The sequence below is a fragment of the Pyrgilauda ruficollis genome, unplaced genomic scaffold (assembly GCF_017590135.1).
Source record: "Pyrgilauda ruficollis isolate IOZ18807 unplaced genomic scaffold, ASM1759013v1 scaffold6, whole genome shotgun sequence".
Taxonomy (NCBI): Eukaryota; Metazoa; Chordata; class Aves; order Passeriformes; family Passeridae; genus Pyrgilauda; species Pyrgilauda ruficollis.
In genome coordinates, this window is record NW_024527710.1 from 2,474,300 (window position 1) to 2,494,775 (window position 20,476).

Consider the following 20,476-nt stretch of genomic DNA (forward strand, 5'->3'; position numbering starts at 1 on the left):
CAAAAGCAATTGTGTTCAATCTTTATGGTTCAGACTTGCCAAAGGTCACTAAGAGAGAGGCTTCTAAGCAGTCTAAGAGACATTGTGATTAAGCCTGGTTTATAAAAGATATTCCACGTAACTACAGTGCCCAGGTTTCCCTTCTCTCCAATTTTAAAATGCCAACAGGATGATTATTCTTACATTGTAGCATTCATTGCAGGATTACTGGCAAAATGTCTTCAGTTTTCCAAGTCAATCCCCAAGGAATTTACTTAGGCATATTATTCCTATTTAATCCCTGAATTTACTATATTTTCCAAATTACTCCCTTAAAACAGCTTCTGTCTGTGAAGTTCCAGGCTACTTGTCACCTGACTCTGCTTTTGAATTCAAGGAATGAAAATTATGCAGAAGTTCAAAGAAGGCTGTGAAGATAACATTTTTTCTAAAGTTTTTAACATGAAAGACAAGCTGCTTTCGTAATAACCTAACTTGGCTATATCTCTGTTTCAGGATGAATGATAGAATGGTTTGGGTTGAATAAAACCAGTTTCATCCTCTGAAGACACGTGACAGGATGGATTTCACCAAAACATATAAACAAACATAGGAACCTGTAATATGCACAGCCACTCTAAACTTCCCAGTGAAGTTTCAGGCATCATAACAAAAACCTGACTGTGTCCAGACCACTGGCAAGAGCTTTGAACCATAACATGTGAAAGGAAAACCAACCAACCTACCTCTTCCTGACACAACTGCACGTCCCTGATTAATAAAATCAAGAAACCTCTTTCCATGCTCAGGAAAGAGACTAGCACAAAGCACCTGGCTATGTACACCTAATAAAGAAGCAGAGAGATTATACATTGAAATAACTGCTTTGAACAGCAGCCTTGTGAGCAGAAATTTCAACTTGCACACTGTTGATTTTCTTGACAGATAAAAGTTGTGGTTTATTTTCTCTATAAAACCTAGGCAACCTTTTCACCCCACTATTTTTTGCAGTGGGATTTCAGATGATCATTACCATGGAAGTTTCTATGGACTTCTCATGGTACCAACAACAGTTAAATTCAAATTTTAACACTGGATTTTTAACTTCTACCTTAATGTATCTAAAAAATAAATTTATGTATTAAACATCCCCTCCACAACACAGAAATTCCTTTCTTTCCTCCTCTAACTCATCAACCTAATTGAACAACACTTTGATTTGTAAGACTGCATTCTTGGTTGAGACATTTTCCTTCAAAGGGAGGTCTACCCTTTAAGAATGCTTTACAATACACTTGCTGCACAACTAATTTCAGTTAAGAAAAGGAAAAAATCCATACTTGTTAGCATTAGCAAACACTGATCACTTAAAAATCAGTCAATTCAAGCATATCTTGGCTGCACTTTTACACTACTGTGTTTCAAGTATCCTGATAGCTGGTATGTCTACCACAACAAAAGAAAAAAACTGAAAATTACAAACACAATAAAGGTGGAAAAAGATTAACTTATTATCCTCAAAGATTAAGCAGCACTCACAAGAATTCATACCGATATTATGTTAATCTTATTCAGGCCCTTCTAAAATCAACAAAGGGAAAAGAGGTGGGCAGGAGACAAAGGAGAGAGGCCAGGATCACAGAATGTTCTGAGCTGGGACCCCCAAGGATTGAGTCCAGCTCTTAGGTCAATGGCTCGTAGGTTATTAGCACCACGCTACAGCCAATCGAGCCAATCTCAGTGCAGACCCAAAGCAGATTAAAGCACCTATAATCCCATTGCTCTAAGAACATGTCCTCAAGAACTGAGCTCATGCACTTGGTTAAGCCTGAACCGGATGGCATCACCTGGCTGATTCCAGGGCAAACTTCAGACAGCACTGCAGATTTTCAAAGCTGAACACAAAGACAATTGGCTCATTGAGCAACTCGGCATTTGTTGCATATGCATTTACTGTATTATTACAGAATTCTTAATCACATCATTAAGAAACATGAAAAGCCTAGATATATTTTAACTTTAGATTTTTTATTATTATTATTTCAGAGGCACTTAATGTCTTACATTTACATAGCGCCATTTCCCCCTCCAAAACACTTTACAGTATTTACACACAGGAATGTTTCCCACCGTTGAAATGCAGCCATCTGACTATTTCCAGTACCATCTTCAAAGCACCAGCAATTTGAGACAAAGTATTTATCAGTATGTTGTCTATTAAGGTAGTCCAGAATTCCATTTCATGAACTTCCAACTTGTGCTATTAAAGAAACATAACTAAAATACAGTATCACAGTGCAATTCTGCAACAGAACTGGGACTTCGATCATTTTCACTAGATTTTTTTACAATCTCTCATTAGATCAAGTCTATCTCAAACACTTTAATGTAAGGCCTTTCAATAATATAATTCTAAAATATCATTATTTTTTGTATTTTCTTTATAAGCCTCCCTTACAATCAAGCACAGAACAATATTTTTCTTTCCTTCCAAACACCAAGTCCTGGCCCTAAGGAGACACCAGCATCTTCACTTTCAACAGTCTTCATTGCACCTAAAGGCAAACCTATTCCTCCTTGGTTTTGGAGATGGATTTTTTTGTTTGCTTGTTATTAGTTTTAAAAACAAATACAAGATTACACAAAATTCTGTTACATCCAGTACAATTGTAAAGTACAATTGGGATTGGCTGCTGGGGGCAATGTAAGTGTGCTGTGTATGGTTTTACTTGTTAGCATTAAAAACACATTAAAGTATCCCAAGTTCACTACTCCACTGCAAAAGCCTCCCGAATCACAAAGATCATAGCAACTTTCTCAGTTTTCTTTGTCTCTCTAAAAAGGCTACTAAAACATCCCTTCCAAGAGAAGAAGTCGCATTTGTGCTGAGAATTTAGACCAAAAAAACCCCCAAACCAAAAAACCATCCCACACCAACCTGGCATCCTATTTCCATGGTTACACTTTGAAAAAGACTACGACCTCACACACAGCATGCTGCTACCTGCCACGTTATGGCTGATGTGAGAACCTGAATGAACAGAACCAAGAGATTAGTGAAATCAGGCACCTGTCTGCCTTCCTGTAAAATAAGCACAAAAATTATTCTGGTACCTTATTCTCTGGAATATGCGGTACTTCAGAGAGAAGCTTTTATGATCTTCATTGATGCATAATAACTCAGATTCTATTGTGGTCACTAGATTCTTGTACCAGGATAGCTGTTTGCATTTGAGTACTTTCAAAGAATACTGAGAGGTAGGGGCAAGAACTATGATAAAAGTAAAAATATTGACAGGTAGCAATTTCAACATGAAAGAAATTTCCTAATTAAACTGGGTAAAAATTAACAAACAGCAGTGCATCCAAGTACATATTCATTTTATAAAAAGTAGGGGCTTTTTTAAATCTAAACCCTTGATAAAAGATGCACAAAGTACAGATGTATTGCATATTTTATGCATGCCTTCATGTAGTGCATTCCTATATTATATCTTACATGGAACACTAAAAAACTACTAGACCTTCACTGTACAACAGGTATTGTAATTTTTTGTTTTGAAGCCTAAACAGCAATTCAGTTTGAATTATACCTTCCTATTCCCTGATCAAAAAAACACCTTGCTGCATTTATGCTTGTCAAAGTCAAATGACAACAAACAGTAATTTTTGTATGGAAAAAACAACTACAGTAAACCATTGTAATAATTTGGTTCCTTTGAGGGGATTTGGAAGCTGGAACAAGAAAACCAGCAAGGACTGGAGATGCTTACCAAACACAGAGAATCACTAGTAAATAATTTGTAACAGAAATCAAGAAACATCATGACAAGAAGAGAATAAACATGAAGAATGAAAGCATTGTTTCAGGCTTCACAGTTCAACAGACCAAACAGAGGGTACCATTATCACTTGCTTTCAAATTCAGACATGAAGGGCAGCTAAAACTATAAAATCATCACATTTTTTTGAAGAGGGAGAAAAGGAGGAACTTGGGAAAAGTAACTGCGGTATTACAGGACCGAACATAGGACAACTGTCTGCTATTTCACAGACGAACATTTTTGAGCCCATTATAACCTCTACTGATTTGAGGAATGACTGGACCCACATTCTTTTCTCTGTTCCTTCTTGTGGGAGTCATTAATTTCTTCAGAGCTAAAAACATTCACAAGCTTCTTTGATACAAGGATCATCATGTTTCTTTCCCTCCCGTTTTTTCTTGTGGTTCAGTCCTTTCCTCCCTCAACCTCCACTCAAATCTTCATTACCACAAGATTTCTCTGACAAAAAAGAAGGACAGTTGGGCTGGAAGATGGATGAAGCTTTTGCTAAACTGGGAGAGAGCGGGAGCCGAGCTGCAGAGAGAACTGCATGGACAGACATGTTAAATCCAAATCCCAGCAAAGAACAACCTTAATTTTTTTTAAAACACCAGAAGGAATTAGTTTGTCTTTTAGTTTCAGTTCATCCTTTTTCAGCAAGGGCACGTTGGCTACATCACAAGGCTTGGACAAGGAAAAGGCTTTCATTGAACAGGGCACAGATCTGAAGATGGGACAATGTCCTGCACCGTGTAAGATCTCTCTGAAACATGCATAGAACAGAGCAAAAATCCAAGACTGCTTTGCAGGAACAAGAGAGGTAGCAACCCTAATTTTAACAGGGCTTTTCACCGAAGGGAAAGAAGGTCTACAAAAGTCAAATCAGCCGATTTCAAATGGTTTGCATCCCAGGATGAATCAGGTTACACTAATTTAAGCCCAATTTAATTTAGGCAGGTTTTTAAACCACAAGAATAAGGACATTCTTAGTACGTATCAATAATTACACCAACATATACACAATTAGCAATATCCTACATAATAGTAAATGCTTAACAGGCTGAGTAATTTTATGGTACATTGTCTGACATTCTACACATTTCCTGTAATCATCAATCTCTAGCAGTTCAGTTCATGACTTTAAGATCCAAATTCAACTGTGTCTTCAGTTATTTTCTTGAATTCATAGTTTCCTCGGCCATCCATATGCAAATAGTACTGAAAAAAACCAACATATGTTATTATAGAGTTGGTAATTGACCAACATAAATTATATTTAAAATATTATTTAAAATATATATTTTAAATATATAACATATATTTTAAATATATATATACATTTAAAAATGTTTAAAATATAATATTTAAAAATCTTCAAAAAACGTTTAAAAAGTTTTAGAGGGTAAACTTAAACTCAGAAAGTAAGCTGCTCTCACCTCACACATCATTAAATTCACCTGCCTCTGTAAAAATGTTAAACTGTATTTTTGCACATCATACATCAGTCTGCTAATAGCCATATCTAGACTCAACACTGTTCTCTTGGGTTTTGTGGGGCACAGATTCATCCCCATGTATGAATTCAGTATTTTTATCCACAGGTACAGTCTGTCTGCATAAAAAGAACAGTAAAATCTTAGCCTGCAGTAAAAGAAGTCCATGTCTTAGAGACTTTTTTTAAAAGCATAGATCTATTAGATACAAAGACAGCAAAAATATCCATGCTGTTCACTGAAAGCTAGTTCAAGGTTTTTTTGAGTTTAAGAAAGAAGACTTATAAAGAAGCCTCTCATACTTTATAGATACACTTAAAATTTTGGATAGCACTCTTTCATAACTAAAAGCAAAAGAATATTTCAAAGAGTAAAATTAGATTGTGAAAAGTAAAACCTTATAAAAACCCAAACAGAACATGACCTATTAGGATGTAAAATGATAACACCTTGAATCACCAAGGCAATTTCATACAGTCAGTCAACAAAACCCAGAAATATTCTTAATAAAGCTAAGATTACATACATCATGATGTTTCCAGAGTGACTTCCTGTGGGAAACAGTGAAGAGAGTGATGCCAACCTACATGACAAAAACACCAATGAAACAGTTAATTCTTCTCATGGCTAAGGTGTTATTAATTTTTCAGTATTGTATCAGATGAAGATCTTAAATTCATAACCACAAACTTCCAGACCATTATTAACACTATACATACATAGCTTTTATCACAAGATTTTGCAGGAGGGAAGCAATCAGGAGAGATTTATAATTTTTAATTTATTTCACTCTTCTTTTGCTCCTAAAGATTTGTCAAACATAGAACTAACTGAGTAAAAGAAGCAAGGCAGGAAGTAGGTAAAACAATAAAGGTGGTGAAAAAAGGAATTTTAACAACAAAACAAATCCCAAACCCACAAAAGCAGTAATCAATTACACACTTAGAGTGACAATTTAAAGTGAATAACCTTCCTTTGTTTCCTTTCAACTTAGCCAACTATTCATCCCCACTAGGAGGAGCAAGGACAAAATGACTCTGATGATAAAGTAAGATAACATTTTTTTCTTCTGCAAGGACAGCCTAACCAGGAATTCTATTTTTTCAGCAACATGCACTAGCCACTTGGCAAGCACAAATGAATATTCATGTTAATAGAATAAGAAGCATATGGATAATGGACTTTAAAAACTGTCAGGGTATTGATACCAATGTGGTAAAATCAGGTCATGAAGTAATGCTCCTTCTCCTGCAGAGTCCTCACCTAGTGTCCATTCACTACTCCAGAGGGCTCCTTTAGTTTCAAGCACATATTTCAGTGGATGCACAGCTTTGCTCCGTTACCATTCTGGAATACCACTACTCAATAACTAACGTCACTTCAAGCCCTTTCCTTGCCAGACTAGGGTGTGAAATTGAATCTTATTGATTTCACATGGCATTACAGAGACTCTGAAATGGTGAGTTTAAGAGGACAAGGAAACACAAAGCTATATTTAGCATCATCGTATCTTCCTAGAGTGCTTGGCTTTTCATATCTCAAAATAGATGGAAGTGTTAACTTCCAACCTTTCACTTCTGTTTCCCTGGCCAAAAAGAGCCTTTTGAACAAGAAAGCATGCTACAATTTTAGGTTATTTGGTGCTACTTGACATTCTAAGACTATCTGTAAAAGTAAGGTTACTTAGCAGTTAGTAACAGTTCTCTGTATGTCATAGAGGCTACATGTACATCTAAATTATCCTGGGACTACAAAACGATTACTGAATTCTAGCATGCATAAAGTTGTATGCCCCCTAAGCTTTTTTCTAGATTTATTTTTTTTTTATTTTCAGTCTGCACTATGCATAAGGAAGAGTGAACCTTGTACAATTTTAGGTTTCTTGTTCATGTACTGCGAGATAATTCCAGAAACAAAGAGCTCACCTTTCGGCAGTGGCTGTAAATGTAGCCCTCTACATCCACACTAACAGCACTGGTGCACTCATCCAGAATTGCAAACTGGGGCTTGTGATAGAACAGCCTTGCCATCTGGAATGCAAGCCAAAAAAAAAGGATACTGTGGATACAGAACTACCAGCAATGGTGCAGTTAAGTTAAACAAGTTAAACTAAGAATTAGTGTCCAAAAATCTACTATGGAAAGGGAATTAAGATGGAAACCAACTTTTGGATTTGAAACCAAATCCAAAAGTTGTACATTATCTTATATTTTTTTTTATTCAAGACAAGTATTTTAGAAATTCTGTTTATACAATGAAAGCACAAGACATGGTGAAAGGATGTTTAAAAGCCAATTCCTTTTAAATTTTGAGTACAAACCCCACTATTTCCAGTTATTCTCTATATTTAGGTATTTCATATTTTGGGGGTTTCTTCTAAGTCAACAAATAAAAATAGCTTACAGTTCAGATTTTATTTTTTATTTATGTTCTGCACTTGTTAAGCATTTATGCTTTTGAGACATACTGCCATTCTCTGTTTTTCTCCCCCGCTGAGCACATCCATCCAGTCCTGAACACTATCCCAGCCTCCTTCACGTTCCAAGATTGGACCCAGCTGGACATTATCCAAGTACTCCTTCAGCACCTTTTATGGAAACAGGAATGACAGCTTACAAGAACTTAAAAGACAAATGGTTGAAAAAAGCTATAAAGGATTATACCATAACATTATCAACTCTGGTAAATATTAAAGTCCTATTAAATGCAGTATTTTCATAGCAATTTCAGTATTTCTGAATTGGAAGCATTACTCATCCTGAGCAAGACAAAGGGTTAATGAACTAATTATCATTACCTGGTCAGAAATCCCTTTCTTTTTCTGATCTTCCAAAGTATCTGGATATATAACTTGATCTCTGAGCGTTCCAAGAGTCATGTATGGTCTCTGAGATACAATTAGAACCAAAAAGATATGTCAAATATTTCTAAACCTAGTCAAAGTACAAAGAAAGAGAACATTATTGTCAGGTAAAGCACTTGGTCTCACCTGAGGAACATAGAACAACTTTCCTCTTACAGGTTTTGTTAAACGCCCACCAAACAAAGGCCACAACTGCAAAGGGAAAAAGATTAAAACTTGACAAAAAAGTCCAATTACAACGGTGCTCTGCATTCTCCCAAGTTCGTTTTATAAAGTTCCCTTACCTCACCAAGAACACGGAACAGGGAGCTCTTCCCACACCCATTTGGCCCACAAATCAGCACATTTGCACCAGATCGAACCTAAAATTGCAAAGCCAACACATAAAATGGTAGTGAGAAAGTATTGCTGGAAGTTTCTACAATCAATAGTACAATCTGATATCATATGCTTGTACACAACTTTCTGACATTACAATGAGCAATTCCCAGCAAAAAATTGGGGTTTTCCCCCAACTGATTTAGCACCAACTGCAGCTGGAAGAAGATGAACTTGCAACATTAAAAGCATTTTTGGGTAAAACAGCTTATTGCCTTTTTTTCAAAACTAAAATGATGATTTGATTAGACTTTTCTTATAAATAGGATGAGCTTTGAAGCTATCATCTTCCCCTGAGAATTTGATATTGTTTCCTGTGATACTAAAAAACTTACCTCAAAGTTAAGGTCTTCAATCAAAACATCTCCATTAGGTGTCACCAATGGAACATGATCAAACCTGTTTGTATTGCAAAGTTAAAAAAGAAAAAACAACAGTTGCCTAAAAGAAGATAATACTGTGTGTTTACTTGAGAGATTTAAGGCACCGGGAAACACCTCACCAGTACTTCATTCACTCTCCCAGTTTCCAGCTATTGACAACTAAGGAAGTTATTGAAATCCTAGCTTTTAAACATCTACATCTACAGGCTTGGTTTTATCCCCTGTATTTGTTTTTTTAATCCTTCTAAGCCTTTGGTCTCCAAAACATCTTGTGGATATAAAATGCATGGCATTTTAAACCTAGTACTACACTAGTTCTACAAAAAGCAATGAATGACTTCTCTGCTCACCTCCCCCTTGCCTGGTTTTAAATGAATAACAATAGCTATATCATCTCTTTTCCCCCTTCCTTCCTCTCTTTCCCCTGTACTTCCCTGCTTTCCACAGTGTCCAGATTGAGATTATTTGATCTTGTAACTGTATTCTTAAGGCTGTATTTTATGCCTTGAAGTACTAGTACTGTCAACACTACATTCCTCAGACTGCAAAGAATGTAGGAACATCAAATACAATGTTTCTAAGCATGCAGAAGTAAAAGCAAGTACTTTGTAAATTAATACAGACTTGCCCTTTCTACAGCTGAATAATATAATAGAATAAAATCCATAACTAATATATTTCTAAGCAGAAACAAAATGGTCTGAGAAGTCATATTCTAAAGGACAGTAGGAATATTACCAAAAAACCCAAGTCCAGAGAGGAGATTACATCTTCTGCTAATATGAGAGGATAAGGATTGGCTTGCAGAACAGAAATGCTGAGTGGGTGTGAGGTGGAATTACTAATAAATTGAAATTCAACAGGAACTGCAAATTTTAGTAACAGGCATTCAGCCCTCTATTAATGGTCACAGAAATAAAGACTTTAAAAAAGTCTACATTAAAAATACTGAACTATTGAACTTGTGGAAACTTCACAAACATACTTGATAAGGTTATCACTGTTGATAATTTCTCCAGATCCAGGTATCAACGACAAAGGCTGCTTTTTATCTCCGTCTTAAATAAAGAAAAATGTATTAGTGTCTGAAATGCTACACAGAGATGACATATTGCATATTATATCACATCTACCTTTTTCTTGTGCTATCATTGTACGCTGGTATTTGCCACTGTTCAAGTCCTTCAGAACTTGCATTAATTCTGTGATTCGAGCTGTGAAACTTCAAAAAAGAAAAAAATCCACAGAAGGTCTAATAAGCACTCTGTCAAACTGCTAAAATGACAAAGTTATTCAACCCAGCACAGAAGTAGACTGTTTACATTTTAGAGCTGCACCAGGTTTTCTAATATGCACCATATTTTAAAAGCTCCTTTTCCTTTTTCTGTAATAGCCAAATTTTACACCTTACAATGTTAAAAAAAAATAATTGGCAAATAATCAATACATAATTGATTTAAGAGCATTTGACAAGGTTTCATCTATGAATTCAAACTCCATGCTACTACTATCAAGATGTGAAATTTCTAGTGGACATAATTAGCACATCTTCAGATACGTTTTCAGCATAAAATGTTTTTAATTTCTGAATTTTTAGCATGCTGCAAGGAGCAAAGCACATCAGCTTATTTTAATTCTACAATCAGCTTCTGAAATTGAGATGAGAAAGATTCTTACTATTAAGCTTACCCAGCCAATCTTGTCATTTCACGGCCTGCTAGGACTATTCTGCCCAAAGCTTGAGACATTCTCAGTAGCATCCTTCCACTTTGATAGTAATCCTAGAGTAGAAGAAAGTTTCTTTACGTGGACTAACAAAATTTAAAATCTAGAGGTTTTTTTAATTCTGGTCTATTTACCTCCAAAAGTTCTGCATGCGTGCTATTTTGATGACGGGGATCAGACAGGTTCAAAAATGGACGACTAACAACCAGGTAGCCAACCACAGTGGCAAGGTCTGCAGTTTAAGAATAAATATTAAGCTGCACATTAATTGAATCAGTAAGAAAAAAAAGACATTTCTTATGCAAAAGGTTTGTTTTGTTATTTATAGGAATCCATTAGCACTTGACACACACTTACATTTGGCAATGATAGTATCAATGAAACCCATAGAGAACCGGAACAGGATGAAATTATGCAAGTGCTCCACCTGGTAAATTACAGAAGAAAGAAGTTCAAACTCCACCAGTTAGAATTTAATTAGACATTTGGTTCCAAACAATTATTTTTCAGTACCTCAGATGCATTTACATGCCTCTAAGTGTGGTAAGCACTGCACAAGAGTCCCTGCTGGCAAAGACTTACATTTGTGATCAAAACAACCTACACATGAAAGTAAATATTGAGAACAGTAATTGTGGTGGGTGACAAGGAGCTAAGTGGCAAGAGAAAGGCCATTCTAACAGAAACTCCTGTTCTGCTTATAGCCTAGCAACTAATTTTTTAATGAAATGAAAGTAGCAGCAAAAACATCAAGCCACTCTAAGTCAATTTTTATGAGCACATGTCAAGAATCATCACAATAGAATTAATTAAGTTTTGCTTAAAATGTTTTAAGAAATAAAAGAGGCTTACCAGCTTACGGAAAGTCTTGTGAATAGTCTGTTTTTCTCTCAAGTTTCCATTATAAAAAGCAATTTCCTCACTAAAAAGAAACAAAAATAACAAAACTTCATTTTGTTAAAGACAGTCTTTGAAAACAGTCAGCCATAAAATATGGGAATAAAGCACTTTCAGTTACTTTATGAAATAAGCGTTTGTACTTTTTCACAACAGTAAAACACAGAATTATTATACCCCACTTAGTCTTACTACGGAACATAATGCACATAGAAATTACTTTACAGTACATAAAGATGCAAACACTTGGCTCAGACCTGATAGCATCACATTTCCCAAGTATATTTTAACACACAAATTCCATTTACCCCACAGTATAGTCACTTTTATCTTAGCAGCCAAGTGTATACCTGTTTGTAATGAGCCGTGAGTTGACATATCTGTACTCCCCTTCATACTTTTGTTCTATAATAGTCATCTTGCCAATTGGTCTCCTTAAACGTGTAAGGAAAAACCCTGAAATAATCAAGTATGCCATCATGCTAGCTGGACCCTGTGAATATCAAAAAAGAATAAAAGTTTAGGTGGTCTCAAATGACAGTATCTGCATTCAAAGTGCCCAGAAAGCATAAATCCTTTAGTTCTCACCTCCTATGTGCCTATGTTGCCAATTCAATTACATTTGCAATTCCCATCATGTCACCTTCTTTGGTGTTGTAGATACTACTTTACTAATTTCACTAATTCTCTGTCTCTAGATGTCCTTCCCACCCCAGCCTTCTACTGAGGTTTTTATCACCACCCAGTGTGACCTGTCCCCTACTGTTCTAGCTTATTTCATTAATGATTTACTGGTACCCTCTCATTTCTCCTCCTTCCTTTCTGCCTACTTCTTTTTCTGTACATTTGCTGAAGTGTCACACAGCAGTCAATATTTCAATCCCATTGGCCGCTATACACATTTCCTGGTCTCTCAAGCAGTCCTGGATCCTAAGTTTCCATAAATGAAGGACAGATGATTAAATACCACTGAAGCATGAAATGGCATAAACTTAACCTGCACACAATAACTACTCTAGAGAGCAGAACAAAGAAAGCCTGATAGTTACCAAGGTTCAGTTAAGCCTTACTGCAAGTCTGTCTCAACAAAACTCGCATCATGTGACCCACAGCTACTCCTTTTCAACTCCTGAACATTTTTGATAATGCATCATTTCACTAATTTGAAGAATTAATTCTGCATATTCAGCTTATCGAGTCTTACAGCTCAATGCAAGAAATGGCTCCCCCCCACAAAGGCTGCACAGAAACAGAAAACTTATTTTCACCTTTAAATGTAATTCACGCAAGACAAACAATTAAAGGGCGTTGTACTAAATAGAATTTCCAAGTAAGTACTAGAAGAAAATAAAGAACTTTCTTGGTCCTTCAAATTGTTGATCAAATGCCTGAAAATACTGGTTTTTATTTTGCTTGCCTCAAAATAGAGGGCACTAAAGCACACAAAACATTAAGTGTAAATGCCTATTTTCAGTATAGCACTTCAAATAACGTAGGAATCCACAACCACCCCCTAGAGTTTTCCACAGACTCCAAACAGGTACAAGGCTATAACCAAAGAAGGGAAAATGTGCTTATAGTTCTAAAAAACCCACTCAATTTACCTGTGCTCCTATTGCACTTGTTAGCTTGAAGATGTACAAAACTATATCCAAGAAGGGCTGTAAGAAGCACAGGAAAAAAGCCTTAGAACACAAACACAAAACTAATATAAAACAGTCCAGAAGCCATGTACCACCCCAAGAATAGTTACAGCTCTGTACTAAAATACTGGCTAGTCTATTATACAAACTAAAAGCTAAGACAAAAGGAATCTCAGCCACATGACTTTTTCCTGAAAACACTGGCTCTAGAATTGAACATAAAAACATCATGATCTTCAGATAAATACATACTATATGAAAAGAGTACTTGGCTATTTTAGGTCTGTAATGACACTCTGCTCACTTACCAAAGGTGGACTAGAACACATAATAATTTAACTGAAGTAATTATGAGAAATACTGAATGAAAAGTTAATGGCATATATTTGGCTATGTACCTGATAGGAGGACATTCCAAAGTTCTATAAGCTCCCTCGCTAAGCTAAAACAGCTGAACTACAGGTTTTGTAGTCAGAAGGTTTTGAACAAAGTAACTTGTAGTTTACTTATACTCAGCTTGCATGAAACATATAGCATCAAAAAATTTAGTCTAAAAATGTCAATGGTATTCTCATTCACTACCCAATCACCTTAAAATTCACACCAGAAACAGGTAAAAGCTTATTCAACCACACCTCCCTACACAAAAAAAAAAAAAAAAATATTTGTGTGTAACTGAGAGCTAGCCATTGCTTTTCTTCTGGGAACTATCTGCCTGAGAGAGCAAAGTCATCACTGTTCATCTGCAAATGAATGCCATATGTTCTTTAAAAGAAAATTTAATACGAATTATAACAACTCACAACAGTGCTTTGGTCATGAAAGCCACAAGGAGTGTGGAACACTATAGCACCATAAACAATTTTTTTAGTACCATACTCCAAGCAATCCACATACAAATGCACATCATTTTTGTGAGCTGACACCCCCATCCTAAATGACTACAACTACTACTCAAAGTTCTCTCTCAAAAGACTTACCTTGCTAAGGTTTGAGTACAGGTCCACTACACTATTACAGAATTTTTCCACATCCTGTGTAAGGAGTTGATCTGGATTAGCTATTCTGTTGTCCAGATTTCCCATTTTGTAGTATGTATATGCTCTGAAACAAAACAATTGCTAAGTGGCAGGAAAAGAAAAATCATTACCTGGGATCTGAAATAACTGGAACACCTTTGCTTCACACAGAGATGCTAAGTAGGGCAAACATTAAATTACTGTATGGAATCAACATAGTTTGTGCTTTTACCTGACTAAATGCACATTAAATGCTGCAGGATTGTTTAGGCATTTAGGCTCCAGGATGTCTGAGCTGAAGCTCAGGCTCACGCCGCTACTGAACTTAGAAAACCCTCACACACCCTACTACAGCACATCTGACAACCAAAATTCAGTCCAGAAGGAGCTACTCAAGCTCATGCATGCAATTCAGTCTTCAGCACATGAAGGCACCTAAAGTACTTTGGAATCTGACCCAATCAGAGAAGCAGTACAGTGCATTTTGTCCCCCAGTTGAGCCAACTTTACTGTCTTTGTATCTATGGCATATACAACCTGGATAAGCCACCCACCCTCAACTGCAAGTTAATTGCAACCTTCTCATTATGTACTTAAAATGACGTGAATCAACTTTTAAAATCTGTAGACAAGGTGTTACTTACTTAAGATATTCTTCATAGAGATATCTGGTAAGTCTTACTCGGAAGCAGAGCTTCAGTTCATTTAGACCATACTTCAGGAAGTTATTCACTAGAGAGATCTAAAATAAGAGACAATAATATTTAACTAACAAGAGCAAATATACTTAGAACAATTTGCAGCATAAATTGTGTAAACACTTTAAAACAGATCATCTCTCCCCTTAAAGTCAATAATGCCATAAACACACCTAAGACCAATCAGACAGTGTCTACAGGACCACTGCTTAGGTTTCTGTCTCCAGGACCCAGTGGATCTCACCATTTAAGATAAAATACATTCATATTACGCATTTTCAGCTCTTCTGATAAACTCTAGAAAAGAGCCACCATTTTACAACCACTGCCTTAAATTTGTCAACTAGTTTTAAAATTTATTGCAAACCAGGTAGCAACAATTATTTCTATCTGGTGCTGATCAGAGATGTCAATAAGCTGAAGGAAAGTTAAAGCATGGAAGAATGCATAACAAATCTGTGAAAAAATGTAACATATATACAAAAACTAAAGTCTAAAAAAAAAAAATCTTCATCTTCAATGGTGCCAAAAGAATCCCAAACCTATAGTCAAAATTGCTATCAACAAAACTAACCTGAAAACCCAAACATATCTGTTAAAAAAATAGTTGTGACCAATAAGGAAATATGCTGATAAAGTCTCCCCACATTGGAGCCAGAAAATTAAATGCATTTTCATACAGACCTGTATGTAAAACAACTAATTTCCATAGGTTTCAAGACACTCCTTTGAGACCTTTTCCTCAAAATCTTAATTTACATTTAAAATATGTTCTACTAATAGGTCAGCACAAGAGAAGCACTTACAGCAGGCATTGCAGCAATGAAGTTGAACAAGTATTTCTTGAAATCTTCTCTGCTGCGGCCAATGATGGCACTGTAAATGACCACCAGCTAAGAGTCAGTTACAAGAGAAATAACAAAGTATAAACTTGCATGTCTTAAGTGGATAAATTCTCAGGGGACCACACAGAGAAAACAAAATCAACATGGAAACCTGCAGCATCAGCCGTAGGATCCAGTCCGACACCCTCAAGCATGCTAAGTGGCAAGTGGCAGACTAAGCAGTTATCTCCTGTCTGCTCCTCTGTAACTGCCCACATTAAGGGCTCAAAAATTCATGGTCACAGAATACCAGTTCTTTCCCTTCTCTGCTTTCACAGATTCTCACCAGGGAAACAAAGCAGTCCTTCCATTTTACAAAGCACCAAATGTCTCTCCTCAAACACAGTATCGATTTGAAATCACAGTTCAAAACACATTGTGACTTGCTTCAATTAGCAACAAGACCAGCAAGACTAATCAGAAGTCTAAAAATTACTTTCTAACATATTAAGACCAAGAGCGTTGTTTTTATCAATCTAAAGAGCAAAGAGCTCAGTGAGAAGAAACAAAAGCCCTAATAGCCACACAACATGTCTAAGACATAAACCCAGTATTCTGAAGTACCTTCTTGGACATTCAGATCAACAAGATTTAGAGTCTTCAGCACACAAAATGCTACCAAATGAATATTTAGTAAATAGTTTAAATATATTAATTTAATAAAATCATTTTATTGATGAACAAAAATAATTTAATATACTGACCAAAATATAGTGGTCCCTCCCCAAATTGCAACTACACCAGTTTTCCAACAGTTTTAAACAAGCAAGCTATAAAATGTCAGAATATGTATTCTGATGGACAACTTTCCCTGTTAAACACATGAGAGAACGTTTAATAATAAAAAATGTATAGGTACCTTTCAATGACTGTTCCATTTTGAATCATCCAAATATCACAGTAAGTTCGGACTACCAGCATCACAGCAATAAGCAGCAAATAACCTGTCTAGTACAACCACAGAAATGTAACAGTTAAATAATGGCTAAAATTCACCATTTTTTCAATAAGTTATCCAACTGCATCTAACAGAAAAGTACTACCCTGCTGCCCTAGCTAATGTAATATTTACTTATTTTACTGGAAACACATTAGCATACAATACCTTAAATAAAGTACTGACTACATTTTTGGAAGCAGTATTTTATACCTTAAATAAAGTACTGACTACATGTTGAAAGTTTGCCTTTTAAAAAGCTATATTTGGTTGATACATATACTGGACACACATTATAAGATGGAGGATTGCAGGAATAAAGAAGTTACTGCTATTCTGAGACACCTTTCTGCCTTAAGGTTGCATGAGACCTCTGAACATCATCTACTTCAACTCCCTACTCAAAACAGGGCACTAGTAACCAGCCACCAGTCAGACCAACAGTGCAGACAGTTTTCCATGCACTTCACTGTCCACTCATCCAGCCAATTCAGTTTGGCTATCAGTGTATTATTGACCCGATATCAAAGTATTCAATATCCTCTGTTCTTCCCTTATCCACACAGCCAGTTCTCTCATCACCGAAAGCAATCAGGTTAGTAAGGCATGATCTGTCATTGGTAAATCCAGGCTGCTTGCAATCACTTTTTTGTCCTCTGTGTAGCCAGTTAGTTTACAGGAAGTTTTGCTCACAGTCTTGCCAGGAATATTGTGAGGCTGACCAGCCTGTAGCTTGCAGTAAACTTGTTTTCAAATATGGGAGCAAGGCTTGGGATTTTTGGGATTATCCGTAACCTCTTCTAATGACCATGACCTTTTGTAGCTGATAAAGTGCTTCCTGAGCACTTTCATAGGCATTTTCTATCCATGCTTCTACCTTCTATGCACCTCCTTTTTGTAGTTGGGCTGCTGAAGGTCCCTGTTCTGTACTCTGGACATTGCAAATCACTGTTCTTGTGCCTGATGTATGTTTAAGTTCCTACAGTTCATCAACATCTAAGTCTACATTATGCTCAGTTGTTATGTTATTATGTTGCTATTTTAAAATACATAGCATGAGTTAGTCCCATTTAAGCAATATATTCTGATGTAATTTCAAAACAGACCTGACTCCAGCTTTATTTCTTTATTTATTACTGCAGGCAATGCTTACCTCTTTGCAAAGAGTTCTAGGGACCATTATTTTCAGGATTCGACATATTCGTGCAATAAACACTCTGTCCACCATTGCTCGCTCCTTCTTTCCCTCTTTCTGCTGCATACAGAACAAAACAAGAAAAGTGAGAATTGTTTGTATTATTGAACTGTTGATGTGATATTTTCCCTACTCAAGTCATTTACAACTACTTTCCTTCTGCAGAATTTGCAGTATTTCCCACCAACTTAAGACTTATTCAGACAAGTTAAATAAGGAATTGGGAGCTACCAAAACAAACTGCAATAGAAAGTAGCTTCTATGATATAAAGTACTTTTTATTTCAATTCTGCGTTAAAGATGATAAACAAACAATGCAGACCACAGCACTAAAGTACATCCAAGTGAAGTTGTAATGCAAACATCTCTTAACACTGCTTGTCTCTAAAAGACACCATCAGCCAGTATTTTTAAGATGCCTTCCACTGTTTGTCCAGACAATCAATGGTTTAAACTCCTTGACTGTACAGCCCAAACTTGCTTCAAGAGAAACCAAAATTTTTTATTGCTTTACTTCTACAAAATGGTGCAACACACTCCTACTTAGGTATATCTACCAGTCTTATAACCCTCCCATCCCATAACCAAACACCTTTAGAGTCAGTTTCATTTGTTCACTCCATAGAACCCTATCTTCTGTCCTGACTAACCTGAATACTTTTAAAAGCTAATGGTCCAGGTTTCTTTTCTTTCACGTAAGGACGTGACAGAAGAATTCACTCCTGAAAACACACCAAAAGGGCACACATGTACTTTGAACAAGTCCTGTCTAATCAACATAATCCTGCTATCTTTGCTACCCAAGGCTCATGTGAACCATGCTATCAATGCCTATATCAATATTACAAGGTAGACAGGAAACCTGAAAAACATCTACTCTGAATGCTCTGTGAAGAAACCTACATGTTTTTCACTGCATGAAGTCAACAATAGTCCCATCCTTTTCAAAAATCTACATGAACACAAACTACAAATAAAAATTCTAGCCAAATACAATGCTATGCAGTAGATGATTACAACACTTTAATTACAAATTATTTACTCAAAAATCCAAGCAATCCAAACTAAGACTACTTAGTTTGTCCAGTCCTAGTCCAGTCCTAATGAAGCATGATCCTACATACACTATTGCTTTCCTGTAATAGAAATTACTAACACAATGTCTGATGGCAATATTTCCAAATGACTAAACATATGTGAGTTGAACCTGTTCTTCCCCTTTATTCAGCCCCTCCCTATTTCTACACTTCCATGTTGCACTTATATTCATTCAAGTATCTTCTTGCCTAGAAGTTTTTTTCCCTTAGGTTGTTAGTCCCATTCAGCATAACTGTATTCAAGATGGGTAGGAATTAAAAAAGAAAGATAGTTAAGGTTTTTACAAATAGGTATAGCTATCCAAAAGATAATTGTTTATGGTAGATAACACAGTCAAGGTGTGTTAGTAGCTAACATAATGCTTGCAATACACCCTTCTATTTATCCAATACAAGCCTTTTTTTTTAAGTTTTCAGCAGAGATGAAAGTACATGGAATCTATTCATACCACTGTAACACCAGAATCACAGACTGCCTTTTGGTCTGTCATATTTTATTTGACTATGAAACAAAAATTTTAGCTTAAAGGGATTTAGTATATTCCTTTCAAATAACTGAATTAACAGACACACAAAAGATCAGGGAAATTACAAACCTCCTACGAGATGTTTGAAGTAATTTCTAATTTAGAAACTGTGAGACTCAACATCTTATTCCATACATTTTTCTTTTACATAAAAAATAAACACAAGTTATACCAAATCTACACACAGGTGTTCATTTCTATCTATACAGAAAATCTTACAACACTGGTCCTTACAAATTCATAGGGCAATAAGAGATAAAAGGACATTGTGTACATCAAGAATCCATAATTATGGAGTCAAACTTCAGCCTCTTGTGATTAACCTGATTCTTCTTTTGTGTCACCAATGCAAGTCTGAAAGTATCATTCAAACCATACTCGCACTATAGCCAAGATTAAACTACAGTGATAGGACTTAAAGTTTAAAAGAATCAGCTTTACTTAAAATTATTAAAGAATATTTGACATGAAGAAAGAATTACCTCATTATTCTGCAATGCTTGTTTTCCACTTCTTTTTCTGCAGAGAAAAGAAAACAAGTATTTGTTATTAACACACTTTTCTTTGTCTTGATCTCTACACACAGAGATGAAACCTTGGGATTATATTCCTACCTATTTCTTTCAGAGCAATACAGCAGGGCTACCTCCTATGTCAAACCTATGTGCTGCTTTTATACAGTATATGTAATTCCAGTGAAACCCTTCTCATTCCAGCAATCAGTTTCACATAGGAAAAGCAAGTCCCACTCTTTCATCTCTGAGTTCTGCTTTACCTTGCCTCTCATGAGCTCCAAGGGTTTTTCTGTTTCTCACACATACTTTACAAGCATGGCTACATGGTTCCACTGACCACAAATGAAAACTACAAGAATGCAGATCTAGTAATCCAAGCAACCCAACTTTGATGTTTCACACTATCTACATAAGCTAAC

General features: G+C 36.0%; 1 protein-coding gene across 2 annotated transcripts in view; it reads right to left on the bottom strand.

Annotated features, from left to right (window-relative positions):
- Positions 1 to 1,986: 1,986 nt before the first annotated feature.
- ABCD3 (ATP binding cassette subfamily D member 3) overlaps positions 1,987 to 20,476 on the bottom strand; it is a 28,489-nt gene continuing 9,999 nt past the window's right edge. The window contains exons 2-23 of one of the 2 annotated variants that reach the window (XM_041483216.1): positions 20,025 to 20,061; positions 17,877 to 17,975; positions 16,646 to 16,734; positions 15,709 to 15,778; positions 14,849 to 14,946; positions 14,166 to 14,289; positions 13,147 to 13,203; positions 11,893 to 12,035; positions 11,498 to 11,567; positions 11,003 to 11,072; positions 10,780 to 10,877; positions 10,610 to 10,701; positions 10,054 to 10,142; positions 9,906 to 9,978; positions 8,873 to 8,936; positions 8,444 to 8,521; positions 8,286 to 8,351; positions 8,094 to 8,183; positions 7,764 to 7,883; positions 7,222 to 7,326; positions 5,823 to 5,879; positions 1,987 to 5,021 (exon numbers count right to left, since the gene is read on the bottom strand). In XM_041483216.1, the coding sequence (XP_041339150.1) occupies positions 4,944 to 5,021; positions 5,823 to 5,879; positions 7,222 to 7,326; positions 7,764 to 7,883; positions 8,094 to 8,183; positions 8,286 to 8,351; positions 8,444 to 8,521; positions 8,873 to 8,936; positions 9,906 to 9,978; positions 10,054 to 10,142; positions 10,610 to 10,701; positions 10,780 to 10,877; positions 11,003 to 11,072; positions 11,498 to 11,567; positions 11,893 to 12,035; positions 13,147 to 13,203; positions 14,166 to 14,289; positions 14,849 to 14,946; positions 15,709 to 15,778; positions 16,646 to 16,734; positions 17,877 to 17,975; positions 20,025 to 20,061 (1,867 nt within the window). In that variant the 3' untranslated portion in view covers positions 1,987 to 4,943. Of the gene's footprint in view, positions 5,022 to 5,822; positions 5,880 to 7,221; positions 7,327 to 7,763; positions 7,884 to 8,093; positions 8,184 to 8,285; positions 8,352 to 8,443; positions 8,522 to 8,872; positions 8,937 to 9,905; positions 9,979 to 10,053; positions 10,143 to 10,609; positions 10,702 to 10,779; positions 10,878 to 11,002; positions 11,073 to 11,497; positions 11,568 to 11,892; positions 12,036 to 13,146; positions 13,204 to 14,165; positions 14,290 to 14,848; positions 14,947 to 15,708; positions 15,779 to 16,645; positions 16,735 to 17,876; positions 17,979 to 20,024; positions 20,062 to 20,476 lie in introns of both variants that reach the window. The other variant, XM_041483215.1, reaches the window with a different exon arrangement.